This window comes from Hypanus sabinus, chromosome 12 (assembly GCF_030144855.1).
Source record: "Hypanus sabinus isolate sHypSab1 chromosome 12, sHypSab1.hap1, whole genome shotgun sequence".
Lineage (NCBI taxonomy): Eukaryota > Metazoa > Chordata > Chondrichthyes > Myliobatiformes > Dasyatidae > Hypanus > Hypanus sabinus.
In genome coordinates, this window is record NC_082717.1 from 58,953,068 (window position 1) to 58,965,976 (window position 12,909).

Consider the following 12,909-nt stretch of genomic DNA (forward strand, 5'->3'; position numbering starts at 1 on the left):
TGTTTCTTTTTCCTGTTTTATTGCATGTACAATTTTGATATAAGCACCATCAGTTCCATTAAGTTGAGAAGTAGAACAATGTAATTAATTAATTAGGTATACATGCCATATCATTTTTATTTGTGAATCTTTTTTCTGTGTAACATGGGGAAGAAGTCGACTTTCCAATCAATTTAACGTTTCCAATGCATCGTAAATGACTAGCTGGGATTTTCATTTAGCCTAAATTTGTTAAGGTTGGGTGGTGGGTGGAGATGCATCTCTACCAAAGAAGGTTTAAGGCACTCCTTGTCTCTGTAAGCCTGCAGGTCACCCTTTGACAAGGTATAGCGCCTGCGTAGCCCCCCCCCCCAATCAGGGTCACATGAAGCCACGGGTGCTGTTGGTGGGTGGGGTTCTATGAGCAGCTGAGGCATATCCTAAGTCCTGGTTATGTGACCACTGACGTCAGGCAATCTTTGAAGAGTATTGATAATGGCTGGGGTCACCCGTCTTGTAAAGATACTGCCCAGATTAAGGCAATGGCAAACCACTTCTGTAGAAAAAAATTGCCAAGAGCAATCATCGTCATGGAGACCATGAGACATCATACTAAGCAGCACAAAATTATGATATTTTTAAAAATATTGTTGAATACAATTTAGATTATAAATTTTGTTGGCTTTTGGTGCTTCAAGTAAATCATTCATCTGCCTGACCTGTTGAGATATTCCAGCATTTTGTGTGTGTCGCCCGAAAAAAGGATTGCCTTTTTTTATTATAAAACCTATAAATGTCCAGTTTGCAACTAATCTTAATTAGTTACAATTTCAATAATGAAAATCTCCTCTATTGTGGCACTGTGTAACCAATCACTGATATGAGTCATAAATTTTTATATTCCAGTAAATACCTTAAAATAGATTTTTCCTGCCTTTTCTAGAATTATACTGGCTTGTTTTGATAAATTTCAGTTATGTCTATAAAATTGTCCTCACCTACCACCCCACCAGCCTCCGGGTCCAACATATAATTCTCTGTAACTTCCACCACCTCCAACAGGATCCCACTACCAAGCACATCTCCCCGCCCCCCCCACTTTCTGCTTTCTGCAGGGATCGCTCTCTATGCGACTCCTTTGTCCATTCGTCACCCCATCCCTTCCCACCGATTTCCTTCCCGGCACTTATTCTCATAAGTGGAACAACTGCTACACCTGCCCTTACACTTCCTCCCTCACCACCATTCAGGACCCCAGACTGTCCTTCCAGATGAGGCGACACTTCACCTGTGAATCGGCTAGTGTGGTATACTACGTTCGATGCTCCCTGTGCAGCCTTCTATATATATTGGTGAGACCCGACGCAGACTGGGAGACCGTTTCGCTGAACACCTACGTTCTGTCCACCAGAAAAAGCAGGATCTCCCAGTGGCCACACATTTTAATTCCACATCTCAGTCCCATTCCGAAATGTCTATCCATGGCCTTCTCTACTGTCAAGATGAAGCCACATTCAGGTTGGAGGAACAACACCTTGTATTCTGTCTGGGTAGCCTCCAACCTGATGGCATAAACATCAATTTCTCTAACTTCCGTTAATGCATCTCCACCGCTTCTTACCCCATCCCTTATTTATTATTCCCCCCTTTTTTCTCTCTCTCTTCTCTCTGTCTCTCTCTCTCTCAATCACTCCTTGCCTGCTCTCAATCTCCCTCTGGCACTCCCCTCCTTTTTTTCTCCCCAGGCCTCCCATCCCATGATCCTTTCCTTTCTCCAGCTCTGTATCCCTTTTTGCCAATCAACTTTCCAGCTCTTAGCTTCATCCCTCCCCCTTCTGTCTTCTATCATTTCGGATCTGCCCCTCCCACTTTCAAATCTCTTACTATCTCTTCTTTCAGTTAGTCCTGACGAAGGGTCTCGGCCTGAAACGTCTTCCTATAGATGCTGCCTGGCCTGCTGCGTTCCATCATCATTTTGTGTGTGTTGTCCTAATCTTGGTAGTTCTTCCATACATTGCCAAAGCTATTGGGATGCATCCCTTGCAATCTAACAAACAAACCTGAGCACCAATATCTAAAAGCACAATATCTTATGACTCATTCTACTAATATAGCAAAGCAACTCTGCATTCTTATGAAAATTGTTTGTAACCATATTTCACAATAGTAAAATTTAAAAAATCTGGAAAAATTAAACAAATCAACCAGCATCTGTGGAAAGAGAAAATAATCTTCATCAGAACGTGTAATCTACTGAGTTTATCTAGCATTTTCTGTTTGTAGTTCACAGTTTTGACATCTGCAGGACTTTAATTTTTCTGTTTTCTCCTGTCTTTAATTAGTTCATTTTTTTAAAATTCCATGCCACTTATTTATTCTTTGCTTTAGTGTTGTATGAGTTAATCAAACTGAATTCAGTGGTGGTGGTGGGAAAGAGAGGCAGTTTCTCATTTTGAGCACCAAAAGGCAACATAATTTTAATCTAAACTGCATTTGTACACGTATTCTGTTTGTTATAACGGTACATGTTAAATAAAAAACCTGGTTGGTTTTAAACATTATAATGGAGATAGAAAAATTAAATTAACAAATATGCTCTACTCCTGTTAATTTCTCATTTCCTCCAAAGGTGACCATTTTCTCTTTGAAACTAAAATTTTCATTTCTTAATGTATTTTACAAACTATGTACCACTTTTTTTTATATCCTACTCTGTAATATTTTATCAAAACAATGCTGTGCCGAAGTTCCAGTCCTTGCACAAGCCATAGAATTTCCACCATCCGCTCTTAATCCTTAGTCTTCCATCTATCTTCACTTGGTTACAAGCATGCATTTATATATTTAATTGGTTTGCATTTTGCTATTACACAAAATGAAGGAACAGCTACAAAGTTCTAAATATGCTGTTTTAATCGAGGCTTCTCATTTCGAGCATTTTTTCTGTTTCTAAATTTCCTTCAGTATTTCATGAGATGTGGCAATGTCTGGGTCACCACTTATTGCCCTTGAGAAGGTGTTGAGGAATCAGAAACTGCTCATTTCAAGTGGTGACCACACAGAGTGAGACGAGGAGTTCCAGCATTTAGATATAATGACATTGAAGGGATCCCTTTGTGTATCCAAAATCCATCATGTTATTTGGAAGGGAAGTTGTAGGTGGTGGGATTCCCTTTTGTGAACTACCCTGGTCCTTCTGTTGGCTGGATTTTGAGTTATTAAAGACATCGTGGCATGTTGCTGCAGCAAATCTTATGGATGACGTGCACTTTTGTAACAGTTTATAGTGATGACATGGTGGACATACAAGAAAATGATAAATTTTCTGCCATATTCCTGATTTGGAGTCGAACAGCATGGGTACAGGTATTTCAGTCAACTGAATCTGCACTATTAATTACCCATTTATTCTAATCCCATTTTGTACTCTGCATATTCCCATAAACTCTTCTCCAGTTCTATCATTTACCTACAAACTTTCGATAATTACCAGTTGCTAATTAACCAGTCAAGCTGCACATCTTTGTGAGTAGGAGGAAACTAGAGCTCCTGGAGTAAAACTACATTGTCACAGAAAGAGCATGCTCTATTTAGACGTGATTGATGACGGGTCGCTAAAGCTGAGGCGTCAGCTTTTCTAGTGCACTAATGTGCCTTGTAGATAATGGAAAGTTGTTGGTGGGTGAGGAGTTGAGTCATTTGGTGTAGAGTACTTGGCCTGAATATCTGTTCTTGTATCCACAATATTCAAGCAGCTTTTCCTGTTACATTTCCACTGTGATCCTGGAATACCGATGATGGAACTTTCTGAAATGGTAATACCTAGGACAGCTAGTTAGATTCTGGGTCTTTTTGGATATAGATCTAAGCTCTTTTCTTTAATAGTAAACTAACTATGCTCACTAACCTTTTAATGATGCCACCTACAAAGAACTACTGATCTATATTGCATGAACCTTCTTAACAATGTTTATTGCTGTCAGCTGTCAATTGTGAAATCCTAACATCAGGCAATAGGGCTTCGACTAAATAGGATTTTCTCAAGATTCAAGGTAGTTTGTCCTTTTTCAGTAAAGGAGTGTAAAGGAGAACAAAATGATTGTTACTCTGGATCCGATGCAGTATGAAAAAACACAATAAATATAAATATAAAAGCAATCCTATAAAACACAATATACAAGTAACTTAAGTGTGATCATATATACATACGATTAATTTGTGTAGTATACATTGATTGTATGTACGTTAACAGCTGCTAGGTACAGAGGTATCTGAACATAAGTTAACTGAAAGGAAATGCTAAAGTGACAAAGAGACTCTTGGGAAGAAGAAGTCTTCTAGGTAGCAGCAGAGCGTATGAAAACCCTGTGGGACAGCGACGGTCAGTGTAAGAGTCAGGCAGTAAAAGGCACAATATTAACTAGCATTTTTCAGAATGTGAAGTACAATAAATATTATTTTACCAACATAATTCATCTTGAAATTCATCAGTGGAATTCCATTCACTGATGCATTAGTTCTTTTTATCCAGATCAGAGAATTTTCTAAGTAGATTGGTGGAACAATTTTTAGGTTTAGCAAATGACTCAGTTACCAGTCTTCACATCTGAATATGTATTGTGGATTTAATTGTGAGTGCTTCTCTGAACAATGGGTTCCTAAAAGCCGTGAATCCTAGTCCAGACGATGCTGATTAAAATTCATTCCTCTGTCTGTGGTGTGGATGTGAACCGGGAGGTGTGAAGTTTGTGTGTTGTTTCAAGAAAGCATTGTCCATACATTGTAAATGTGGAGTTGTTCTTTGATGCTTGGCACGTAAAAAATATTGAGCACCACATTGGGCCAACCAGACCTTTTGACTGAAAGCATCTCTGTATGATGCCTGCTGTACCATGTTTTATTGAATAAAGAAGCTACTTTGTACCTACCAGTACTTTTCTCCAGTGACTTCATTCACACAATAGCATAGATATTCTCTCCTCATGTAAAATCTCATGCATACCTCATGCAACAAAAAGTAACTTATAGAAATTTTAGGGGAATAGTTTGAAATTCCTATAGTTTATGTAAGTTTATTGATACTGAGTGTTTGAGGAAAAGGCTTTAAAGTGCAAGAAATTAATGACTGTATTTCCATGTTCAATGTCCCCCTGATGTGTAATAGTACCAATGACTGACAGAGGAACATCAATACAAATGCAAGGTTATTAGCATTATCTCTTCATTTCCCTTTCATTGAAATTAATTCAGTGTTATTTTTAGCATAATTTGATAATACATACTCATTAAATCTTTGTTATTGTGCTCATAATCTTGTAAGAATTTAATCGAAGGATATTGTAAAGCATATTTCTGAAACATAGATCTGAAAATTTTATTTATTTTTAAATATCTTTCTTCATTCTCTATTCTACAAACACCTGGACTTGTTTATAATGGTACTCGTGTTTTGAGGAAACAAATGTGAATAACTGATATGAAGAGGAGGGGAAATTTAAAAATATCTGATCGTTGTCTCTTTAACCAAAGGGTGGTGAATTTGTGGAATTTTTTGCCACATGAAGCTGAGGAGGCCAGGTCTTTGGGTGTATTTAGGGCAGAGATTGATAGGTTCTGATTGGACATGGCATCAAAGGTTGCAGGGAGAAGACCGGGAACTGGATCTGCCATCCAATTCCTAAATGGACATTGAACCTTGAACATTAACTCACTTTTTTAATATATTATTTATGTTTTTGCATGATTTTTAATCTATTCAATGTACGTATACTCTAATTGATTTATTTTTTTCTTCTATATGATGTATTGCATTGAGCTGCTGCTGCTAAGTTATCAAATTTCACAATACATGCTGATGATAATAAACCTGATTCTGAAAAAAGGATCGGCCATGATTGAATGGCGGAGCAAATTTGATGGGCCAGATGGCCTAGTTCTGCTCCTATGTCTTATGGTCTTATAAATTACTTCTGAACTGATGCAGAACTTCAGCTATTTGTATTTGTATTTGGTGTTAAATTTGTTTGGCTAAGCTTTAAATCTCAAAAAGTGGATATGTTAGTTTTCCTTCATAGCATTGTACTTTACAATTATCTATATTATTCTAACATGGAATGCATCAAAAAGCCTCATTTCAATTTAGATGAAGTACATTTTTAAATTGGGAGTTCTGTAAGAAATTTACAAAATTTATACAAAAAATTTTGAGTTAAAAAAAGCTAGAAATGTTGCAAAAGCTTTTCTGTTCAAATGAACAAATTTACCTTGTATTTTCAAAAAAAAAATTCCTTAAGATGAATGTCTCATTGACTAGTTTCCTTCGGGGGTAACATCATAAGTTAATCACATGTTGTTTTCATTGTACTTAATTCCATTTTGTTCTGTGTTTTCTGCGATAGTAGTACATAGAAAAATATTTAAAATGTATATTAAGTTAAGCAAATATAGCAATTTATGATATTCATATGATATTACAAATGTGAATACAAGTCAATATGAATGGGGCTTTTTGATTATGTTTTAATAGCTACATGGACATTTCATATTTTATACAAGGTAAAACAAAAATACCTGATTTATATTGAGTTAAAACCATGTTGGACAATTGTTCTGCCACCCGCATTTGCAGTATGCCATGCTGTTTCTTCCAGTGTGGTTCTGGATGCTGTCCTCCAGTTAGATCCTAGTTGACCCTGTGGTGTAGGACTACTCCCCCAGTGCAGCTCGTCAGCTGTGATGACAGAACGGCTGTGGACAAGGTCATTATTTGAATTAGTCCTGCACAATATGTTGGTCTGCAGGGCCTGTTCCTGTCCTGTATTGTTTTGTGGTTTGTACTATCTAAGAGAAGGTGATGATCACTCATTAATAGCTAAGAGTGAATAAAAGGAGATGAATGAAGACAACAGACTGAAAACAAATGCTGGAAATGTGAAATGTGTCTACTAATTAGTTGCTGGATATCTGAAATAAGTGAATGCTGGAAATACTCAGCTGATCAGGTAACTTCAGTGGAGCTTTCTGACAAACCGGTTCACTGGGAATGACTGGGTTAGAAAATCTCAATGACAAAGTGAGATTGGATGAGTTTGGGCTGTTTTCTCTGGAGTAATATATACTACAAGACAATGCAGGCTGGGTTATGTCAAATACTAGAGGGGATAGCTTTGAAGTAAGAGGGGGAAAGTATAAAAGATTTCTGTAGTAATTTTTTTTTAATATACAGAGTGGTAGATACCTAGAAATTGTTACCAGGGAGATGGTGGAAACGTGTGTTAATCTAAGAGGCATTTTGACAGACGCATGAAAGGGCAGGGAGTAGAGGATTACAGAACTTGTGCAGGCAGGTAGACTTAGTTAGATTGGCATGGTCAGTGTGGACATCATAGGTCAAAGACCCTGTTTCTATGCTGTACTGTTCTATGTAAACGGGAATGCCTGGCTATCTGTAGTGACAAATTCAGCACTGTCCCAAGAGCTGCAGTGACCCTGGAAAAATGCTGTTATTCCTTGAGCTGATGTGGAACAGTGTAGCAGGCCAAAGACAGTGTGGAATGTGGGATAGAGAAAAAGTGACTTACAGACTACATGAAGTTTGTGGTTAATGGGTGTTTTTCAGACCGTGTTTATGGTACTGACCTCTAATTGTAGCTTGATGAGCAAAGGGGAGGATAGTATTAGACTTTGGGGTAGACACTGGTAAAATGGTAAACGCATTGTGCATGAAATTAAATGGGAGGGAAGTGATCTATTTTGTAGGAGATATAAAGAGTGAAAATATAAATTATAGAGGTACAAAAAGACCTGGCTGTACATATTTGAGTCTCTAGGTGCCAAAATAAGCTGAGAAAGTGGTCAAAATAGCATTAGGGATCCTTGACTTTATAAACAGCAGCATGGAACACAGACACAAGGATGTTCTACAAAGGTCTTATCAACTTCAATAGAAATAAATCTACATTTGGCAGAAACAACCAGTGTCTGGTCCTCTGGCAAGTGACAGATATCTTTCTGTAATCTGAAAGGTACATAATTTCTGGAGACCAAATTGAAAGTACTAAAAGGAACAGTGAAAACTGAGCACACTGATAACAAGAATGTTCTCTTTATATTAGTCTGACTAATGCCAGACTAATTAGTATTATGCTTTGCAATACAGAGCTAATAATACCCATGCAAGTTAGCTGGAAGTCATTTGATAATGTCATGTATAGTATCAAACTGCAAGTGTTCATGATGTCATTTGCCACATACCTTATTAAAAATGCATTTTATTAGCTCCTAACAAAAGTTGTGGTAATGTAGACAAACACAGTATTAGGACTATAACATTAATCCCTTAAACAACTAGTTGAGTTATTCCAATACTGCATTTTTAAATAAGCACTTCCCTGTTGTCACTGATTATGCTGTAGTGATGTCATGGTTTTTCCATGTGGGAAATGTAGTGGGGAAGTCCCAAAGATTAAACTGCCGTATTATGCAAATTTGTTAAGAAATGGACTCCTGCACATTTTTCCACAGCTAGTACTGCTATTTGATATAAAAATATGCAGTATGTACAGTATATTTCAAGAAAAGGTTAAAGGAAGAATTGCTTTGTCTGTGAAATAGCTCAGTCTAATGTTAAATAAGTAATTTAACTTGGTTCTCACTGGAAAGAAATATTTGTCACTAAAATATCTCTTCCCCTCCCTAACCTTTCAGACAAATTTGATTTGTTTAGTTTATACATGTATTCATTTTAAAGAATTATTTAATTTTTTACTTGCGTTTGAGGACAATATTCTTCAATAGCTCTGACATTAAATTGTCACATGTTTTCTAGTTTTCAGAACTTGGGCATTCAGTGTGTGAAGAGGAAAGAAGTGAAAGATGCCATTCTGTTTCGAATTCAGCGACAACTTAACCCCTTTAATGGTAATGACTTCTCCTTCTCATTTTGGACCTGTGTTTTAGTTCATATTAACAAACATAAGTGGAAAATATACAAGGATATTCTGTATATTGGCCTCCAGGATAAATATATATCAATAGTTTGGAATCAATTGAATTCCCTCCATATCCTATTGGTAGCCAGACTAAATTGTTTGCATTTTCAGACTTTTTGAATTGTCAGTCAGTGTAAGTGATCAGCTGTTCATTATATTCCATTAAGCAGCTTGCCCAGTGCATGTTTTGATTGCTATTGTGAAATCAGGGGAAGATTAAAGAACAGGATCTCCAGGGTTGTGATTCTGCATTGCTGCCTGTGCCAGTGATAACAAGCCCAGAAATGAGGAGATCATTCAGTTTAACACATTGCTAAGGAGTTTGTGCAGGAGGGAGGGCTTGAGATTTTTGGATCATTGGGCTCTCTTTCAGGGAAGGTGGGACCTGTACCAAAGGGACAGCTTGCACCTGAACTGGTGGGGGACTAATATCTTAGCAGGAAGGTTTGCTGCTGCTGCTACACAGGGAGGTGTAAATTAGAGTTGCAGGGGGATGGGAACCAGAGAGACAGAGCAGAGTGTGGAGTGGTTGTGGAGAAAGATGTTATTGAGCCTACATACAAAGTCAGGAATCAAAAGGTTGAGCACGATGGGACTAATGTTCTGAGTTGTGTATATTTCAATGCATTGTGTTGCAGGAAAGGCAGATGAGTTCAGCACATGGAATTATGACATTGTAGCTATTAATTAGACTTGGTTGCAGGAGGGGCAGGACTAACAACTCAATTTTCCAAGGTTCTGTTGCTCTAAACATGATGGTAGAGTGGGAGGGATTAAAGGGGGAGTGGTGGCATTACTAGTCATGCCAGTGTTCAGGCTGGAGAGCTTGTCTAACGAGGCTTTATGGGTAGAAATGAGGAATAAGCAAGTTTGACCACATTAATGGAATTAATTATAGACCATCCAACAGTCTGCAGGATTTGAGGAAGCAAATTTGTAGAGTGAGACAGACTGTTGTGAAAAACAAAAGGTTGTGTTAGTAAGTGATTTTAACTTTCCACATACTGACTAGGACTCTCATACTGTAAAAAGCTGGATGGGAAAGAGGTCCTAACTAGAGAGAGTGCAATACTGTATCTCTTACTAGGGAACAAGAGAGGGCAAGTGACAGAAGTTTGTGTAGCAAACATTTTGCATCTCCTGATGATAATGCCATTAGTTTCAAGGTAATTATGGAAAATTACACATCTGGTCCTCAGGTTGAGATTCTGAATTGGAGACAGGCTAAGTTTGATGGTATCAGAAAGGATCTGGCAGGTGTGGATTGGGACAGGCTGTTTTCCGGCAAAGGGGTACTTGGTAATGGGAGGCCTTCAAAAGTGAAATTTTGAGAGAACAGAGCTAATAAGTTCCTGTCAGAATAGCAAAGCAAGGATAACAGGTATAGAGAACCTTGTTGTTCTAGAGATATTGAGGCTCTGGTTAAGAAATAGAAAGAGGTACGCAGCATCTATAAACAGGCAGGAGCAATAGGGTACTTGAGGAATTTAAGAAATGCATTTGAACACTCAGGAGGGCTAAAGGAAAACATGAGGCTGCTCTAGCAGACAAAATGAAGGAGAACCTAAGGGCCTTTACAAATATATTAAGAGCATAAAGGATAGAAAGGGACAAAATTTATCCTCTGGAAGATCAGAGTGGTCATCTATGTATGGGACTGAAGGAGATGGGGGATTTTTCTGCACCTGTATTGGCTTGGGAGATGGATACAGTTTATAGATGTGAGGCAATGCAACAGGGAGGTCATGGACCCTTTCTTTACAGATTACAGAGGAGGAGGTGTTTGCTGTCTTGAGACAAATTAGGGTGGATAAATCCCCAGGGCCTGACAAGGTGTTCCCTCGGACCCTGTGGGAGACTAATGCAGAAATTGTGTGGACCCTAGCAGAGATATTTAAAACATCCTTAGCCACGGGAGGTGCCAGAGGATTAGAAGTTAGCTAATGTTGTTCCGTTGTTTAAGAAAGGCTCTAAGAATAAGACAGAAAATTATAGGCCAGTGAGCCTGGCATCAGTCGTGGGAGAGTTATTGTAAGGTATTCTAAGGGACCAGATATATAAGTATTTGGATGGACATGGACTGATAGAGATAGTCAACATGGCTTTGTGCATAGTAAGTCATATCTAACCAGTCTTATAGTTTTTTGAGGAAAGTTGATGAAGGCAAGGCAGTGAATGTTGTCAAAATGGACTTTAGCAAGGCATTTGACAAGGTCCTGCAAGGGAAGTTGGTCAGGAAGGTTCAGTTGCTTGGCATTCAAGATGAGCCATAGGACCTGTTTTTGTGCTGTAGTTTTCCATGACTCTATACAAGAGCTTTTCCTTGATATGATCATCAAAACAAAACATTCACTCCTTTCATTTGTGCCAGCTATTAGCAATAATTTGCCGTACAATTTAAATTGGCTGCAATGCCATTGTAATCAAATTGAGATTGACTTTAAGCATCATGATAATGCTTTGAGTTCAGAACTTGCATAATTGTGACCCATCTTGTAGATTCTAGATGGTTTCTTTAAAAATTTGCAACAAGGTACTTGATGGAATTAAAGTTGTAACTTTCCTTAAAGAAGAAGCCAAAACAAAGAAATCAAAGTATTTTTCTAAAAACATTTAAATATTCTTATTTCTACTATCCAATTTCTCTCCACTTACCAACAACACAAACATGTTCCCCCACCATCCCAGTCTTTTTCCCTCAGTTGATATTATAGCATTCCTCCGTCTATGTATGGATGGTGGATGAAGTTTACCAGTGACTTCGGAAACATTCAGTAATCTAGTTTATGCTCAAAATACTACACTTGTTTAAACTTGGCTAATATGATCACCTTTGACTGCTGCTGCTGAGATTTTATCTAAGCCAAATGTATATAACTTGTATTCCCTGGTGGCTTAGACATGAAGTGAAACAAAGATATATTTAGTTTGTTTTATTTCACTGTTCTTAAAGATCAGAGTCTTATGATGGATGAAGGGCTTTGAATCTCCATAAGTTGGGATCATCATGATATTTTCATTTCCAATGGTTCCCATTTGAAATTAATTTTATGGACTGTCAGTGTGAGCTAGTTTTTGCAAAATCTGGTAGTAATTTGTTCAGCCAAATTTTGGATGATTATAAATGTGAAGTTTTAAAAAAAAAAATTTAATGTTCCCCTTCCTTAGGTTTCTGAAATGGTAGCCGTGAAAAAACCCAGAGAATATATTATTGGTATCAAAACAGAAAATGCTGGAAAGATTCAGCTGGGAATTTCTCAGATAGACTGAAATGAGGCAATAAGATGTAGTTAACATCAGATTAAACTTAAGTTCCAATGTTCCATCCACCATCCTATTCTCCTCTGCTACTTACACTAACTTTTTTCTTTCTTTTTCAGTTCTGATGAAGAGTTCCTGAAATTTTAACCATTTCTCTTTATTTCCACAAATACTCAATTTTCATGGCATTTTCTGTCTTATTTCAGGTTTCCAACATCTGCAGTTTTTTTAAAATTTCCTTTTACTAAAGAAAGTATTGGTAGTGTTTCACATTTTTGAATTGCAAATGAATTTATATGATGATGCCATTTATTAACAGTTATATTTGTCTCTGCTTGTGTTACTAAAACCGAATAAATCCTAGATGATGCTAGTTAATTGTTTTTAACCTTATTTTTTGCTACATTTAAGTAAGCTTACTTTACAACTGACAGAATTCTATAAATATGTGCCCTACTTCTAGATTGTCCCATCAGTGAAAACATTTGCTTGACATCTGCACAATCGATTCCACCCCACCCCTAGAATCTTTCATTTCAACAAAAATCACATGACTGTTCTAAACTCCAAAGGTTACTGTCTCTGCTGCTTAATTGTTCAATCTATTGAGCCTTCACTATTGTTTCCATATCCCTCCTTAAATAAGGAGACCAAACTCCAGGTGTGGCTTTCTAGTGCC

The 12,909-nt window shown here is 37.5% G+C and overlaps 1 protein-coding gene across 1 annotated transcript in view; it reads left to right on the forward strand.

The window, feature by feature from the left end:
* rel (v-rel avian reticuloendotheliosis viral oncogene homolog) overlaps positions 1–12,909 on the forward strand; it is a 54,373-nt gene that overhangs the window by 14,929 nt on the left and 26,535 nt on the right. The window contains exon 5 of the mRNA XM_059986002.1: positions 8,807–8,898. Within this exon, the coding sequence (XP_059841985.1) occupies positions 8,807–8,898 (92 nt within the window). The remainder of the gene's footprint in view (positions 1–8,806; positions 8,899–12,909) is intronic.